Raw genomic sequence first — 18,383 nt, forward strand, 5'->3', positions numbered from 1 at the left:
ATCAACACTTACTTTTGTCAGACTTCTCGGAAACAAATTCGGCCACTTTATCGGGTTCGTCAGTTCCACGATCAGTGATAACATTCTTACTAGGCGGATGACTGAAGTCATCCACATCTCCCATTTTAATATAGATCACTTTCACGTCCAACTCTTCAAGTTTCTCGGCGGCATTCCTCACTTCGTCTGTTATGGTATCGTCCTTCCCAGTGATGAATATGATTAACTGTCGTCGTGCGCCTGAGCGACCGTCCTTTTTAAACATAGCTAAGAGAGAATGTAGTTTAAATAACAACGATAACATTTAAGGAAAATTCTTAATATCACATAGAAATGTCATACCAAGTTAACGTACCGTAAGCTCTAGTCAGTGCGAGGTTGAGTCGAGTTCCTGCTGAGGTCCAAGTGAGTTCTTTCACCTGATTCTTTACTTCATTGTTGCTCAGATCATTATTGATCGTCAGCTGCGTTTTCGCGCTATCACCGTAGACAATAAGACCATATTTGGTATCAGGGAACGTTTGTTTGTCAATCTTACTCGATGTTATTTTTTTTTGACGTTCAAAGAGTAACTCGGCATCCTTGCCCATCGAGCCAAGAGCGAAGATGACATCCACCAAGACATTCTTCTTTTTCTTTTGTTCTAAGAAATAAAACGAAAAGATAATTTTCATAGAAAGGCTGTATAGAACTGTCAGAAAGATGTGGGGCAGAGTGGGAAACAAGATCACTAGTTATTCAAATGATCCAATCAACGAACCTTCTTCCACTTCATTATTGATCTTATCGACTAGATCGTCAGCCTTCTCTGGTAAGTCTTCCGGATCATCGACCTTGTCAACATGTGGTGTAACTGCAGGTAGTTCGGGATCGGTGTTATTTCCCACAGCAATAACTACCAACTGTATTCCTTCTTGTTTCAAAAGTTGAACTGCTTCTTTCAAAGACTCCGTTCCATCTGACTTAGATCCAGTAATGAGAAGTAATATTTTTGGATAACCAGCTCTGCCACCGTATTTTACTGTAAACATCCTCCTCGCCTCATGAAGAGCTTTGTCGATATTAACATTCTCACCCTCTGAAGGTCTAATTTCAGAGACAATTTTCTTCAAGGTTGCCACATCATATGCCGCATCCAGACGTATTTCTGTGGTTGTTGAATCGCTGAACTCGAGAACGCCAACATGAGAGTCATCTGGTGAAATCTTGTAACGGTCGAGCATTCTCACCACCAGTTTTTTTATGTAATCAAAATCGTTCTTCAAAGATTCAGAGCCATCTATAGCAAACACCACGTCAACAGCCTCTTGGGGAACTAAAACGAATATAAGCATAGATTGAGTTTCTATGAACACTTTGACAGTGACGGAAACATGTCTTTTTACAGTACTTACTGCAAACAGTTTGATCATCTGGTAATGGTTTACATTTTGCATTGTTTTCGCATTTCTTCGCAAAGCATGGATCTATGCAAAGTTATGAGAAGGAAATTATGAACACAGGCATCATGGACAAGCCCGCTCTTACGGCTACTAATATCAATATAGGAAACAACATCTACCAGGACAAGATTATACACACCTTTAAAGACAACTTCACTAATTTTATCTGAACCGTCTTTTGGATCATCTCCTGGTTTAATAACCAACGGCATTTTTTTCTTCGGATGAATGTCCGTCAGTTTATTGTCTTTACCTGGTTCACCAATCACAACTGGAACAACCTTGATCCCATTCTTCGTTAAATTCACATTGCTTTTGATAAGTTCACTAGATGGAGTTTCATCATTATTACTAGCAAATACAACAAGAACCCTCTCTGAATCAAGACGACCATATTCAACGAAGACAGTGGATACTAAATCTAAGCCATCCTTCAAGGTTTCTCCCTTTCCAGTCCAGTAAATATCAGCAATATTTCTTGTAAAGTTATCTTTCGTTTGGAAAGGAACTTCAAGACTTGCTACGCTGGCATATCTGATTAATGCAAACAATGTATCTGAAGATTGTTGTCCTTGAACAATTTTCGGTAGAAGTTCCATTGCTGTGTTGTAATGATAGACTGAACTGCCGCCAACCAAGAACACAACGTCTTTCGTTTTTTCATTAACTCCTAAACAAGCAAGATCATAACCATATATTACTAAAAATTTTATCTTAGAAACTTCTTTGAATCATTATACGTACTTTCTTTCAGAGCCCTTTGAATATCATCGACAATATCATCTGAGATTTTAGGCGCATCATCCGGATTTTTCACTTTCTTCACCTCTCTCTCACTGGGTGTGAGGTCACGAAGCTCTTTAGGATCTGTTTTGTCTCCTATATCCACAACATACACCAGAACTCCTTTCTCGTGAACAGGTTTCACGGCAACCTTGAGTGAGTCTTTTCCAGTTGACTTACTGTCTGTGATCAATATCAAAACCTTCTCTGCATCAGCTCGGCCACCCGAAGGCACTGCAAACATTTCATTGGCTGCTTCTTTGAGCAGTTCATCCGTTGCTGTTCCATCACCACCGGAAGGACTAATGCGGTCTATAACACCTTTAATTTCATTTACATCATAAAGCTCATTCAGACGTAGCACACGAGTGACTTCATTGCTGAATTCTAGAAGTCCAACATGTGTTGCGCGCTTCGAGATCATAAATCGTTTCAGGACGTTCTTCGCAAGCTCTTTTATCTTGTCAAATCCATATTGTTTTAAAGTTTCCGAACCATCCAATGCAATCACCAGATCAACAACCTCGGCTGGAACTAAATAACCGGAAAATCATGCATGAAAATCTATGTGAAGATAGAAAATCATACACTCTCTACTCAACTTACCGCATAATGCTTTATCGCCATAATTCACATGACATCTTTCACTCGGTGTACATTCCTCAGCAGAGCATGGATCTGAAGAGGAAGTTAATTCAAGTAATTGAACACTGGTTCTTTCACACAATGGAATTATTATGAAACAGGTAATCTTTACAAGTCGCATATGCCCAGCATCACTTACCTTTGAATGCTTGCTCTTTGACAGGTCCGTTAGGATCCTCTTCGTCTTCCTGAGGTTTGATAACCTTTTCAATTATGTTCAGTTTTGGATCCACGATATCACCTAGTACTACAGAAATCACTTTGATGCCCTTCTCTTCTAAAGGATCCAACACATCCTTTAGTTTTATTTCTGATGGCGCAACGGGGCCATTTGAAAACACCACGACAACTTTCCTGGCATTAATACGTCCATCTTGATCGTGAGCGTCACCCGCAGCTTTAATTCCTTCCTCAAGAGCAGTTCCATCTTCAAACCAGCGCAACGATTTCAGGAGTGTTACAGTATCTTCATCTGAACGCGATGTGTCAAAACGAGCCCGTAGTACAGCTGTCTTACCGTATTGAACTATAGAGTATGATGTATCAGCCGTCTTTGGCTCATTTATCATCGCATCCGCAATGTTCTGTTGTTCTTTAAATATCTCGGATGCATTTGGTGGTCTTGATCCAAGTACAAACACAATATCTAACATGTCGTGAGGTTTTCCTACGAAACAAATTGAAGTATTCTTTTTTCAGTTATGCAAAAAATTACACGAAAATCTGTTTAATGAATTTAGCTATTTACGCGGTTATCAAACTTACGTTTTTTGATATATTTCTTGATGTTTTCTACAATGGACGGTGCGAGATTGGGAAGATCGTTTGTATCTGGAACATGCTTTGCGTTCTCCTCATTCGGAACGACATCTTCATATTCATCACTGCTTGTTTTATCTCCAGTTGTAACCACGTAGACACGAACTCCAGATTTTTTCAGTGGTTCCACCAGCTTTTTAGCAGGCTTTTTACCTGGGAATAACAAAACAAAACAATTACTTCACCACAATAAGTATCTACCACAATTATGGGCAGCAAACAACTGGATTGAAGAAGAATTCATTGTATATTGCTATTTTTATAAATCATTACAAAATTACCTGGTACACTCTCATCAGTCAGTATAATCAAGATTTTACTAGCCCCAGGTCTTCCACCTTTGTTTACACTAAAGATCACATCTGCTGCATCCGCCAAAACTTTATCAGTGACTGCTCTCGACCCACGGGATGGCGTGATCCTGTCAACAAGGGCATTCAACGAATCTTTATCAAAGATCTCATTTAGTTTCAATAAAACTTTGACTGTATCACTGTATTCTATCAATCCAACATGAGTTTCGTCTTTTGATACTGAAAACTTCTTGATGGTTTCTTTCACGTAAGTTTTAAGATTGTTAAACTGTTCAATGGTCAAACTGTTGGAACCGTCCATGGCAAACACAATGTCTAGGAATTCGCGAGGAGCTAAAACGCAAACAGCGAGAGTTAGGTCAATTGGCATGCATTGAAACCAGGTAGAAGAAATTCATTAAATCAATCTTACCACAAGACGTTGTATCGTCAAATTTCACCTCGCAGCGTTCTTTTTCGTCACATTGTTTAGAATTGCATGGATCTGAAAATCGAAGGAACGTTTGAGCTTGGACGAACGGAACAAAAGACTTTCTAAATCTAAGCACATGCAAAAGGATCTTCAAAGCGTTTTCAAAACAAACAAACCTTTCAAAATCTCCTCGTCTATTCTATCAGCAGTATCCTTGGATTTTCGTTCATCATCGTGTTGGATCGTTTTGTTTTTACTCGAAAGTTCATTAAACTTATCTTCATCAACATTATCACCAACCGTAACTGATATTATCTTTACATCTTGTTCCTCTAAAGGCTTTTTTAAACCTGCAATATCCTTGACATCGACTGGCAATTTTCCGTCAGATAAAACAACTAAGATTTTTCTTGCGTTTGGTTTTCCTTCCTTCTCGAACAGGATCTTCACTTTTGCAAGCCCAGATTCCAGATTAGTGGCGTCTCCTCTCCAATCAAGCGTGTTCAGGATATGGATGAATGTCTCAGTGTTGGTGTAATCATTCAGCGACCGTCGAATTGTTGCGGTGTTTTCGTACTGGACGATTGCAAACCTTGTTGTTGGCGTGCTGTTTCTTTGGACAATCTCCTCAATCAGTCGCTTTTCGTTCACAATATGGCGCGTTCCACCAGGATTGCTTGCCCCAATTAGGAATACAATATCAATCTCGTTAGGCTCTTTCCCTAGGATAGATTTTAGGACAATGATTATAAATTTAACAAGCAATGAAACAAACAAAATTGGATGAATAAACGGTTTGATTACAAATGTACATCATTCTCACCAACAATCTACTATTCACGAAAGAAACTTACGTTTGTCATCAATCTTCTTGTTAATTTTCTTCACAATCTTCGTTGCCTCATCAGGAATGCTCTCTTTATCCTCTGGAGTGATGACATTACCAGGTTCAGTTATTTCTTCAGCTTCTTTCGAACTAGGTTTACCACCAATATTGATAACATACGTGATCACACCAGCTTCTTTCAATGGTTTAATTGCTTCACTTGGTGGCGTCCCACTTGTAGATGAACTATCGGTTATAATTACCAAAACTTTACTGGCTGACGGCCGACCACCATTCTTAACACCAAAAAGTTCTTTTCCAGCTTTCTCAATTGCATCCCCTGTAACAGTTTCAGCCGCACCAGAAGGTTTCATCTTGTCCACCAGCTTCTTCAATTCTTCCACTTCATATGTTTTGTCAAACTTAAACAAGACAACAGGTTTCTTGCTGTACTCAAGAATAGAGACATGAGTACCAGGTTCGGATATATCATAGTAATCAATGATGTTTTTAATCAACATCTTCACATCTTCAAAACCATCTTGCTTTAGAGGAGAAGAACCATGTATAGCAAAAACCAAGTCAATCTCTTCAACCGGAACTAAAATTAAAAATATGAACGAGTGAGTGGAAATTTATGTTCTCTATTTTCTCTAAGGAAACGATAACAAATGGAAATGTCATTAGTCGGTTATTAATGGAAAGCACTTACCACATTGTGTCTCATCAGTTGATAAAACAACACATCTTTGATTGCTTTGACATAATTTGGTAAAACATGGATCTAGAAAGCAAAAAGGAAATCTAACAAGAAGAATCTAACCACAGATGAGCGAAGAGAAAGTGTTAGAAAAAAAAGAAGATGCAGTGAAGATGCAGTGAAGATGCAGTGAACTCTACCTTTATACATTTCCTCTTTTACATTGTCGTCTGTGTCGTTGGATTTGCTTACAGGCTCCTTGCCTTTGGGAAGCAGAATTTTAACAATTGATTCATCAACAGGTTCTTTCAACACAACTGGGATAATCTTAACATTCTTATCTTTCAGGGGTTCCACCACTTTTTCAAGCGCAGCTGACGAGCTATCAACACGACCATCTGTGAACACTACCAACACTCGTTTTGAGAATGGTCGCCCTTCATTCTTAAACAAACTATTCGCTTTCTTTAGGGCATCTTCAAGACCAACAGCATCACCTTTCCAAGTCAAAATCTCAACAAACCTCTTGAATTTCGAGACGTCTGTAAAATCGTTAAATCCTGAAAGTTTCCTTCCCTCGCTTTCGTATTGAATAAGGGAATACTTGACGTCCTTCGGTTCATTATCTCTGATGATCTTATTGACAATATCTTTTTGTTCATTGAATGCATTCTGAGCATCCGGTTCTGAGCTACCCATCACGAAAATCACATCAATTTTACTTCTGTCACGAACTAAATTTCAATAAATTAAAGTGATCATTAGTTATGATAATGATCATCATCATGTGTAACGGACACCATAATTTTTTCATTTACCTTCTCTAGCAACTTTAGTAATGTCAGTCTCAATTCTTCCTGATAAGCTTGGTACTTCATCCGTTGAGTTTGCTGGATACGTTGTGGAGTCTCCTGGTGTAACATCAACGTAATCATCGGGAGAAACGTTATCACCCACAGTAACGACATACACTCTAACTCCAGATTGCTTTAACGGTTTAGCCACTTCGGTTAAGTCCTTATTTGGTTTCTCATCGGTTAACAGAACCAACATCCTGAGAGCTGAAGGTCTACCACCATTTTTGAAACTGAATACAGTCGATACAACCTTCAGCAGTTTTTCAACGTTGACTCTGGATCCTCGCGAAGGCTGGAGGTTTTGTAAAGCATCTAACAGTTCACTTTGTTCAAAGCCGGAGTCGAGGGGAACGTGCACTGTTACACCTGTGCTGTATTCTAAGATTGCTAGGTGTGTGCCATGCTTCGATACTGGATATTTCTTTATCATATTCTCCACAAGTTCTTTCATCTGGGTAAATTGTTCTTCCGTTAAACTATCAGATCCATCCAAAGCAAAGACCAGGTCGAGAACTGGAATTGCATCTACAGGAGAATGAACAACATTTAATTTAGTCTAAACACGAAACTCTTGCTTTCAGCAACTTTTAATCCCATCTCACGATTACACACTTACCACATATTGTCGTATCGTCAGCTTTAACAACACAACTTTCGTACAGCTCACAATTCTTGTTAAAGCATGGATCTAAAAGAATTAGTTCCTACAATCAATATGTCATCCTCAAAGCACCTCAAATAGATTTTAAAGATATTTTTACGTATATCATGAAACCATAGTATACATTGAATTTGATATTTATAATTCTAAAATTACCATTTAAAGCTTCTTCCTCGATAGTTGGTTTTCCTTCTTCGGGCTTTCCTCCTGTATTTACAACAACCACCACATCCTTTGGACTGGCTTTCCTCAGACTATCAGGATCAACTGCATTACCGACGGCAACAGGAATCACTTTAACATCGTTGTCTTTTAAAACTATCGAGGAGTTGTGCAAAGGACGCTGCGGATTTTCATTTGTAAAGAAGACCAAGACCTTCCTTGAGAGAGGTCGGCCTTCCTTCTTAAACATATCATTGGCCTTTTCCAGTGCTTCTGGCAAGCTCTCGCCTTCATCTTTCCAAGTAATTCTCGTTAGAATGTCATTGAGTTCGGGATCACGGGATCTACCCGTTAGTGGAAGAAGAACCACGGGTGTTTTACCGTAGTAAATAATACCATAAATTACATCCGCAATCTTTTGGGTATTTATGAAATTCTTTACCGCCATCTTTTGCGTTTCTAAGTCATCACTACCACGTAGACCGCTCGATCCAAGCACAAATATCACATCAAGCAATTTCTTCCCAAGCCCTGCAAAAGAGGCAACCATGATGAGGCAAATAGGATAGAAAGAGTAGTTGTTTGTGCGATATTGTTTGAAGAAAGATATAACCAGAACTTACGGTCATTCACGTCATCTGTTATCTTTTTAACTAACCCAGGTACAAGTGATGGAACATCATCAGTAGTTTTTGGTGTCATGATGTTGTTTTCATCAGGTACTATGTCTTTGGTTTCTTCTTCATCTGGCTTTGGTCGGATGTTTATGACATAAATTCTGACTCCTTTATCATGTAATGGCTTAGCCGCTTCTTTAACAGGCACTTTACCACTAGATTTATCATCCGTGACTATGATTAAGGCCTTTGAGGAACCAGCCCTACCCCCTAGAAGATAATTATAAAATTCAAGAACTTGTAGAATGGAATAGGGTAGGTCATTTTAACACAACCAGCCCTGGTAATTGGAATATATTCTAACCTTTCTCTGGATTGAAGACTTCCTCAGCCGCCTTTCGTAGTACTTCATCTGTCACAGCACCCTTGTTATTAGAAGGCTCTATTTTATCCACAGCATCTTTGAGTTTCCACGCTTTGTTGTAGTCGCCCAGGTTTATTTCAACACTAACTTCATCACTGTACTCTAAAACACCAACTCGGGTTGCATCTGAAGAAATAGTATATTCGTCAATCATTTCTTTGATCATTTGCTTTAAGTGGTTAAACTGTTCTGGTAGGAGACTGTCCGAGCCGTCGATGGCGAAGACTAGGTCAAGAACTGATGCTGAAAAAAAAATAAAGAAATTATTAGAACGTTCACGACGTTTGGCTTCTTGTGAAGACACCCTCGAAATGGCATCACAACAAAAGGTTTGGAAACGTTTAAAAGATGTCATTCAAAACAGTACAAAAACTATGACTTACCACAAGGAGCTCTAACAGTTAGACGAATATCCACACGTTTATTACACGAGTTCTGTTTCATGAGGCAATCATTGTTGTAAGTTTTCCCGTCACTTCCGCACACAGGTTCCTTGCTCTCGGAACATGATTTCTGGCAAACGCAGTTCGCGGCATGATTTGGACCGAGACGACAGGTACTGTAATACTTGCAGCTTACAGTGTCACATGGATCTGCAAAGGAAACACGTTTTAGAAAATAAACATGTGAACACTGTTTGTAATCCAAACAATCACGTATAAGATCAATGGCACAAAACAGGGACGTACCTTGTGCAATGATATCATCAATATCTTTTGCAACAGAAGTAGGCTCGTCTTCTTCTGGAGACGTGACAATATCTTTTGGATCTAATACAATATTCTTGACTTGTTCCTCGTCACTATCATCGCCCAGCAAGACTGGTATTACACGAACATTGAGATCGAACAATTCTTGAGCAGACATGTTCAATTTTTCAGGACTTGCAACTGCTGGACCAGTAACAAAAACAATGAATATTTTGTATGCCTCAGGTCTTCCGTTTTCCCGGAATTCGTTGGTAGCTCGTGATATGGCGTCATTAAGAGCAGTTCCATCACCCGCCCATGGCATGTTCCTTATTGCATCTTTTGTTTCAACAGGCGTTTTGAATTCTCCAAGTTTTGAATAAATGCCTGCAAAGTCAGCATAATTTATCAAACCATATCTTATATCACTTGAATCTTCAATAGAATCGATCTTAGCAGTGGCAATGGACTTTTCTTTTTCCATCAGAGGCAGTGCATTCTTTCCTTGTGAACCAAATGCGATTATGATGTCAATCTTTTCCTTTCTCTTCTTATCTAAAAGTTAGACAAAAACAGAAGTTTTAACATATCTTTTACACTCTCCCAGTTCTTATGGTGTTAATGGACATTTTGGTAAATTAGAAGGAAATAAAAATGAAGTAAAATATCCATTCGTACTTCTCCTAATATCACTGCCAATCTTGTCCACGACAGTAGAAGTCATGCTAGGTAAATCTTGCGGTTCATCTGTTGGTATAATCCCGTTCCCATCAGACACAGTGTCAGCAACTTCTTCCGGATCAGTCTGGTTTCCAACAGTAACAACATACACCCTCATCCCAGTTTTCCTGAACGGCTCAACGACGTCCCTCATTGGCGTACGACCAGTTGATTTGCCAGAGGTTACAAAGATCACCAAACGAGGTACGCTAGGACGAGATCCGCTTTTCTCAGAGAACAATTTCTTCTTTGCCAATTCAAACGCAATGTCGGCATTTCTCGCTTTCTCATTCGAGGGTTTCGTTTCATTTACAAGACGTTTTAGTTCTTCTGAGTCAAACGTCTTATCAAACGGAATTACAACTCTTGCTCTCTCGCTAAACTCTACAATACCAACATGAGTTCCTTTGCTTGAAATCTCGTATGAGTCAATCATATCTCTTACAAACTTTTTGACTTCCTCAAAACCGTCCTCTCCAAGCGATTCAGAACCGTCCAGAATGAAGCCAATATCAATTGTATCCACAGGAACTATATTTAACGAAAATCGCGAGTTTACAACTCTTTCTCTGAAAATCACAGCATAAACAACTTCAAAAGACTTACCACAAATTGCAGAGTCATCCGGTTCGAGTTTGCATTGTGAATTTGATCCACAAACTTTCGAGAAGCATGGATCTGAAAATAAAATATACTATGATCATGACCTGGCAAATGTGAGTAAGGCTAACTGGATATTTAGAGAATCTAACTATTTAGAGATTGGAGGTACATCAAGGTATTCCTAACCGATTACTACAACACCAGAATGATCTTTTCTTCTAAGATTCAGATAGGAGGAAGTGTTCTGTTTAAGTTCATTACCTTTCATTATTTCTTCGGAGACTTTCTTTCCCGTTCTGCGCGGTTCATTGTCTTCATTAACCTTCAGAGGTTTCTTTCCAGCCAGTTCTCTCAACATCTTATCATCGCTTCTATTTCCCACTGACACTGGGACTATCTTGACACCTGCCTTCCGTAGTTTCTCTCCAATATCATCAACAGCCATAGAGTCGTTCCAAGGTTGATCAGCAAATACCAGAAGCAATCTTCTAGCATTAGGACGACCGTAATTTACGAATGTTTCATTGGCCAGTTGAAGACCCTCGAGAAGAGCTTTGCCAGCTTCTTCCCAGGATAGAGAAGGTAGGAATTGTTGTAGGGCTTCTTTATTCATTTTCTCTTGCAAGCTCTTCTTCACTTCGGCTTTCTCCCCGTATTGAATAACTCCATAGATTACATCAGAGTTCGTCTCTTGTTTGCTAACCTCGTGTACGGTTTCCGTTTGTTTGTTAAAGTTTTCGCTAGAACTGCTTCCAATAACCACAATGACATCGACGAGGCTTTCTTTAATTTCTATCAAAAAATGAAGAATGCTTTAGGGGAGAGAGACAATGAAGTTCGCCAGAAAGAATTGCCACTACGACGCCGAAACAAGATATTTTGCAGCAACAATCTTAACTTCAAGAGTTACTTACTATCATCTACATCCTTGTTGATTGTCTTCACGATCCTCAACACAACATCTTGGGGATTATCAGGCGTTGTTGGGAAAACTTGATTTGGGGGAACGATTGAATCAATCTCTTTTTCATCGACCTTGTCCCCAACACTGACAACATAAACACGAACACCTTGGTTTTCAAGCGGTTTTATAGCATCTGGCAATGGCTGCTGACCAGTTGATTCCCCTGCAGTAAGTACTACCAGAGCTCGAGATGCCCCTGGTCTACCACCAGAATCAACACTAAACATTTTGTTAGCGGCCATCTTGAGCGCTTCGTCGGTAACTCTGAGCTTTCCCATTGACTGCTCGATTTCATCGATCTTAGAGTATATGACATTCCTGTCGTAACTGTCTGTCAGTCGAATCTTCTCGTTGCTCTTATCACTAAACTCAATCACACCAACGTGCGTTGCTGAACGCGAGATGACGTAAGAATCAAGGATTTTCTTTATTGTATTTTTGAGATTTTTAAACTGTCGCGAAGTGAGAGTATCAGATCCATCCAAAGCAAATACAAGATCCACGATGGGAACAGAAACTGTAAAATAGACGGTAATTGAATAAGCATAAATTGGGAGAGAGTTATAAGAATGTTTATTCAAATGATACATACCACACACGCCTTGTTTACAGAGTTGACTATCAGCACACGTTACTGCGAAGCATGGATCTAAAATTAAACAGGGTTGAGAATAAAGTTGATATCTTTCAATCAAGTCGAATCAATCAGTTCCGTAAATGAATATCTAAACTTACCTTTAACGACATCTTGTGCTATCTGTTCTCCCTTCTTCACTGGATCGTCGTCTGGCTCCAAGGTATGGATACCACTATCAGGTGCAATTGGTAAAAGTCTATCACCATCACCAGGACTACCAAACACAACAGGTATGACAACAACATCATTTTCCACGAATGTTTTATTCCACTGCGTGATCAATTCCTCGCTGGGCAACGATGTACCGTTGACAAACAGAATTATGAGTCTCCTGGCGGTTGGCCGACCATTTTCTTTGAATATAATAACCGAGGCTTCGTCTGGTTTCTTTGTATCCAACGTTTTGGTGAAGGTGACAAGATCAATGGTATCCTTAAAGTCTTGGAATTCTCGGAACGCCATTTTATCATTTCGTGGGCGAATAATAGCAACTCTGACATTAGCACTAGAGGGTTGGTCGATGGAAGATAGAAGAAGTTGTTTCAATTTTTCATCATCTTGAGGTATATTCATTTCATTTGTGCCCAGAAGTAAGACTACATCCACCAGATTAGTTCCTATGCAAATAAGAAAGCTTCAAGTTAGCACAGGTCAGTAATCTTCGATCATAGGTGAGCGTCGTAGCTTATCCTATCTTATAAAGCTTATCAGTAAATGTTCATCTTGAATGGAAACACAAAGAAGAATGATAACTTTACCTTTGCTTAAGTCCTTTTGAAGTTTATCTGCAACTTTTCCCATAGCTTCAGGAGTCTCGTCCGGATTATCAACAGGTATAACATGTCCACCAGACGTTGCTATCTCTCCAGCCTCCTTAGGATCTGAATTAGGACCAATGTTCACCACAAAAACATTAACACCACGTTCCTTGAGGGGCTTGGCTGCTTCAGCTGGTGGTATATCTCCTGTCGATTTACCATGGGTAAGGATAATTAAAACTTTTGACGCTCCTGAACGACCTCCAGCTGAAATATCAAACAGCTTTTTGGAAGCAACTTGAAGAGCCTCGTCCGTGACTCTTGCAGAACCTCTGGATGGTTGTAATGCCGAAAGAATATCTTTGATTCTTGCAATGGTGTTATCATTATTTAGACGTGATACAATTTTCACAGAGGAACTAAATTCAATAATTCCCACATGAGTATCCTTCTCTGAAACTTTGTATCTCTTGAGCATGTTCAATATGGCTTCTTTAAGTTTCGAGAATTGTTCACTGGTAAGAGGACGAGAACCATCCAATGCAAACACGATGTCCACAACGTCTTGCCGAGCTAAACAAGATGAATTTTTTTCATAGTTGAAAAGCATATTAATGAACTTGTTTCAAATAAATCTTCGGGTAAGATAAACTTCGACTTACCACAAGTAGTTTGATCATTTGGTCTTGCAACACATCGCATGTTGTTTCCACAAACTCCAGCAGAGCAAGGATCTGTTAGGGAAAAAACAGAATGCCCAAATACATTAGTGAATATTATTATATCTGTAATAAAATTAAGACTGTTTAGACAGAGATTCATGAATCTAGCGTACCTTTCAGTACTTTTTCATTTACGGTATCTTTTGATTCTTCTGGTCTTCCAGGATTAACTATAACAGGCCCTTCATCAGAGCTCGTCACTTCATCCAGTTTCTTTTTGCTGTCATCGTTATCCGTATTCGTCACAGTGATTATCTTAATATTTTTTTCTTGTAGCGATTCCGTTAGATTTCTTAATTCATCCACAGTATCAGTGAAAGGACCATCACCGTAAACAACTAGAACTTTACGAGCTCGTATCCTTCCCTCGTTCATAAAGACCTCGTCGGCTTTTCGTAAGGCTCCGTCAAGATCTGAACCGGCTCCTAGCCAGGGTACATTTCTTAAGCGGTCAATCAAGTCTTGTTTTGAGACAAAGTCGTCTAAACTGAGAAAAACTGTGGGTGATGAACTGTATGTTATGACACCGTATCTATTGTCTTTTGTCTGTGGTGTTTTCAAGGTGGCTATTATGAGGTCTCTGTACTCCAAGAAGGATAGAAGGTTAGAGGAACCCACGACAAACACGACATCAAGAAGGTCTTGTTCTTCTCCTAAAATAAATGCAAGATGTAAAACATTTTGGAAGATGGTGTATCCAATCTTAGTACTAAAAATTAGAGAAGGTCGAATACATCCGAATTTGGACTTACTTTTGTCTATAGAATCTTTAATAACCTTGTCCAGCTCATCAGCAGCGGATGGTAGATCATGAATAGTTTTGACAACCACAAGATTACTATCAGGTACAATCTTTCCAGCATCCTCTTCTCCTTCTCTGACTGTTACGATAAACACATCAACTCCAGATTTTTTCGTCTCGTCAATAGAACTGTCAATATCCTCAGTGTCTGAACTTGGTCCAGCGGTTACCACAATAAGAACACGGTGAGCTCCTGGCCTTCCACCGAATGATGCAGGGAATACTTGCTTGGCAGCCTTGGATAATGCTTTCGCTGTGAATCGTTGAATTCCCTGGGATGGTGTTATATGATCTAAAAGTCTTTTCAGCTGTGTCGGATCGTGAGTGGCATCAAGAGGTATTTTAACACGAATACCATCGCTGTACTCAATGATTCCTACATGAGTACCACGTTCAGAGATTGTGTATTTGTCAATGATGTTTTTAGCCAACTGTTTAAGTTTTTTAAAATCACTTGGATCCAGGTCTGATGAACCATCCAGAGCAATCACGACATCAACAACTTCAACTGGTTCTATGAAAAGAATTCAACATTACAAAAGATTTTTCATCATACATTTTCGTTATAAAAGAAATTAAGTTTGGGTAATTAGATATATATTAGAAAAAAATTCATGCTTACCACATTTTTCATTTCGGCATACGCTAATTTCATCACATTCAGTCGCAAAGCATGGATCTAGAACACAAAAATACACACTTTACTTCCAGGTTCAAATTTTGCATCAGATTTTCAACCTAAAATTAATGTCTCCAAAATTTACCTGTAAATACACCTTTTCCAACCTTATCAGCAGGTCTACTAGGGTTTTCATCAAGTCCTCCCGTGATTGGTTGTTGGATATTTGGTTTCAAACTGTCAAACGTGCTTGGATCTGGTGAACTGCCAACAACGACAGGAATAATCTTAACTCCATCCCGTGCAAGACTTTCAATTGCGTCACTGAGATTTTCACTTGTAGGTTGAACTGCTTCTCCCGTGAATACCACTACCACCTTCTTAGAATCACGACGCGAGTCAGATTTGATTAGGTCTGAGGCAACCTTAAGACTTTTATCGATATTTACACCCTCATTTTCCCACTCTAACTGCTCAAGAAGACGCTTTACGTCCTCAGGTCGAGACAAATACGAAAATCGTGCCTTGACTTCAGGCTCTTGACCGTACTGAATGATACTGTATTTGATGTTCGCATTTGATCCTTTTTCCAACATTTCATTTATGATATCTTTCTCTTTATTGAAAATCTCTCGAGCTTTGTTGCCATTAGAACCAAGGATGTAAACGATATCGATTAGGTTCTTAGCATTTCCTACAAAATAGAAGGAGCGGGTTATGCTATTGTTGTTTAACTTATTAAGGATATTTATCTCCTTAATCTTTTACTATCCAAATCTCTCTCTTCTAGCCATCAAGGCTTAACCGGCAGTGTAGATAACTGAATCAACTTCACTTACGATTTTGGATAGCTTTATCAACAACATCCGCAACATCACCAGCTTTTCCCGGCACTTCGTCCGGTCTCGGGACAACGTGAATATTTTCATCTCCGGAGGTTATGTCCTCCTGTTCCTTTCGTGGGACTCTGTTACCAATAGCTACGATATGAATTTGTATGCCTGCCTTCTTTAGAGGTACTACAGCTTCGCTTATTGCTTGATTTCCAGTGGATGCATCATCAGTTAACACCACAAGAACTTTCGCAGCACCTGGTCGGCCTCCTGAGGTTATACTAAACACATCGTCTGCAGCTGTTTTTAGGGCTTTGTCGGTCACAACTTGTTGTCCCCTTGATGGCTCAATAGCTCTTATTGCTTCCGTAATTTGTTTGACAGTAAAATACTGGTGTAATGGCAACTTAATAGAAACTTCATCGCTATACTCAATAACACCAACACGAGTCTTCTCCCGAGAAATGCTGTAGCTAGGCAATGATTTGATGACGAACTCTTTCAAGTTTTCGAATTCATCCTTTGTTAAACTCTCCGAACCATCCAAAGCAAAGACAAGATCCAGGACGTGTGATGAAACTAAAACAAAAATTACTGCTTTTATGATTTCATATTTCACCTTCAAAAAGAGTGCCTAAATAAATATACTCAAACTATCTAAAAGCGGTAATGGTGGAAGAAAGCATGAAGAATCATACCACAAACAGCATCATTATTCCCAGTCACTAAACATTTTCTTGCGCTGCCACATTCTTTAGACATACATGGATCTAAAGAGAAACAAGGATGAAAAACACTGTTATAATAGTCTGTCATTCATTTCACTAAAGATGATAAGGGCCCCGCTATCATTCTTCTCATGGAAACACGTACACACCTTTGAAGACTTTTGTAGTGACTTCAGGTCCAACCTTTTCACCATCATCATTCGGTAAGATAACAGATGGATCTTTGTCGTTAGGAGTAAGTATAGAGACTTTTGTTTGATCCGTTGGTTTTCCGAAGAATACTGTAGAAATTCTTATATTATTCCCAGACACATCATCCACACTGTCTTGTAAGTCAGAGGAATTTGATTGTATGTTCCCATCGGTGAATACGACCATCTGCTTTCTAGCCAAAGGCCTGCCTTCTTCAAGTAGCATGCTTCGAGCAGCATCAATCCCATTTTCCACTACGATCCCAGAGCTTCTCCACACTAGCTCCTTAACTTGAGATTTAAATCGGTCTAGGTTTGTGAATTGGTCAATGGGTATGTTCTTGGAAACAGTATTGTCGTATTGAATGACGCCATAATTTGGATCATTGTTACTTTGAGTTTCGACTATTGATAATATGCTATTCTTCGCTTTTTCAAAGTCTTCCGGAGTGTTGGATCCAAGAACAAATACGACATCAAGGAGGTTGAATGAGCGCGCTATAAAAAGACAAAAACTTGCAGTGAAGAAACAATGCTGTACAATAAATATGCTGCATGATTCTACAGTGAATATAAATCTTTCAATAACTTCAGCTTGATTCTTGTTTCAAAGCTATGATTTTGTTACAATTTCAATTACCTTTCTTTACATCATTCTTGAGCTTTTCACCAACATGGGTTCCAACATTTGATATTGGCAGGTCTGAAGGAGAAACAGGTGGAAATATATCCTCAGGTACATTTACTATCTTTTTTATGCCATCTTTACCCTTATCATCTCCTACTGTCACTACGTATACTCGAATTCCACTATCTTTCAACAATTTTGAAGCTACGTCAAGATCGTTGGGACTGCTGGAATCGCCATCAGTTATTATGACAACAGCTTTTGCTGCTCCAGGTCTTCCACCCTTGCCGACACTAAAGACGTCGATAGCGGCCTTCTGCATTGCTTTGTGAACCAAGGCATTTTCACCTTTCGAAGGAACTATTTTGTCGATCATTGCATTGAGTTTCTTTGCATCAAACGAATCATTAAGATAGAATGATACCACTGGTTCATCGCTGTATTCTATGACTGAAACGTGGGTGTCCAACCGTGAGATAGTGTGATCTTTGAGCGTACGTTTGACTATTTCCTTTAAACTATCGAACTGATCGTCAGTCAAACTGTTAGAACCGTCGATGGCAAACACGAGGTCAAGAACTTCGCGAGGTTCTGGGGAAAAAAGAATAGTTAATGAACACATTTTACGTTTGACATTTTTATTATTTACTGTATTAATCGTAGTTTAGACACTTACCGCATTTTGTTGAATCGTCAGATAAAACTACGCAGATATGACTATCGGTACAATGACTTGTAAAACATGGATCTATAATTTACAAAGAATACATAAACACAAATATATAGCACAGGTAAGCAATTAGAGGTATTGGAATTCTGTTTCTCCA

General features: G+C 39.2%; 1 protein-coding gene across 1 annotated transcript in view; it reads right to left on the bottom strand.

Annotated features, from left to right (window-relative positions):
- Window positions 1-18,383, bottom strand: part of LOC114517926 — an 85,412-nt gene that overhangs the window by 33,012 nt on the left and 34,017 nt on the right. Inside the window, exons 69-107 of the mRNA XM_028537779.1 lie at window positions 18,233-18,304; window positions 17,569-18,147; window positions 16,887-17,426; window positions 16,708-16,779; window positions 16,016-16,588; window positions 15,322-15,870; window positions 15,180-15,236; window positions 14,508-15,071; window positions 13,869-14,408; window positions 13,696-13,767; window positions 13,034-13,606; window positions 12,374-12,892; window positions 12,231-12,287; window positions 11,589-12,155; window positions 10,936-11,466; window positions 10,678-10,749; window positions 10,030-10,602; window positions 9,352-9,906; window positions 9,046-9,255; window positions 8,603-8,905; window positions 8,245-8,508; window positions 7,616-8,152; window positions 7,415-7,486; window positions 6,760-7,323; window positions 6,142-6,675; window positions 5,954-6,025; window positions 5,270-5,842; window positions 4,592-5,137; window positions 4,416-4,487; window positions 3,971-4,336; window positions 3,636-3,842; window positions 3,010-3,537; window positions 2,832-2,903; window positions 2,187-2,759; window positions 1,582-2,112; window positions 1,395-1,466; window positions 761-1,315; window positions 356-643; window positions 13-267 (exon numbers count right to left, since the gene is read on the bottom strand). Coding sequence (XP_028393580.1) covers window positions 13-267; window positions 356-643; window positions 761-1,315; window positions 1,395-1,466; window positions 1,582-2,112; window positions 2,187-2,759; window positions 2,832-2,903; window positions 3,010-3,537; window positions 3,636-3,842; window positions 3,971-4,336; window positions 4,416-4,487; window positions 4,592-5,137; window positions 5,270-5,842; window positions 5,954-6,025; window positions 6,142-6,675; window positions 6,760-7,323; window positions 7,415-7,486; window positions 7,616-8,152; window positions 8,245-8,508; window positions 8,603-8,905; window positions 9,046-9,255; window positions 9,352-9,906; window positions 10,030-10,602; window positions 10,678-10,749; window positions 10,936-11,466; window positions 11,589-12,155; window positions 12,231-12,287; window positions 12,374-12,892; window positions 13,034-13,606; window positions 13,696-13,767; window positions 13,869-14,408; window positions 14,508-15,071; window positions 15,180-15,236; window positions 15,322-15,870; window positions 16,016-16,588; window positions 16,708-16,779; window positions 16,887-17,426; window positions 17,569-18,147; window positions 18,233-18,304 — 14,259 coding nt within the window. The remainder of the gene's footprint in view (window positions 1-12; window positions 268-355; window positions 644-760; window positions 1,316-1,394; window positions 1,467-1,581; window positions 2,113-2,186; window positions 2,760-2,831; window positions 2,904-3,009; window positions 3,538-3,635; window positions 3,843-3,970; window positions 4,337-4,415; window positions 4,488-4,591; window positions 5,138-5,269; window positions 5,843-5,953; window positions 6,026-6,141; window positions 6,676-6,759; window positions 7,324-7,414; window positions 7,487-7,615; window positions 8,153-8,244; window positions 8,509-8,602; window positions 8,906-9,045; window positions 9,256-9,351; window positions 9,907-10,029; window positions 10,603-10,677; window positions 10,750-10,935; window positions 11,467-11,588; window positions 12,156-12,230; window positions 12,288-12,373; window positions 12,893-13,033; window positions 13,607-13,695; window positions 13,768-13,868; window positions 14,409-14,507; window positions 15,072-15,179; window positions 15,237-15,321; window positions 15,871-16,015; window positions 16,589-16,707; window positions 16,780-16,886; window positions 17,427-17,568; window positions 18,148-18,232; window positions 18,305-18,383) is intronic.

The sequence above is a fragment of the Dendronephthya gigantea genome, unplaced genomic scaffold (genome assembly GCF_004324835.1).
Source record: "Dendronephthya gigantea isolate DGI-Jeju-01 unplaced genomic scaffold, DenGig_1.0 000010F, whole genome shotgun sequence".
NCBI classification, from domain to species: Eukaryota; Metazoa; Cnidaria; class Anthozoa; order Malacalcyonacea; family Nephtheidae; genus Dendronephthya; species Dendronephthya gigantea.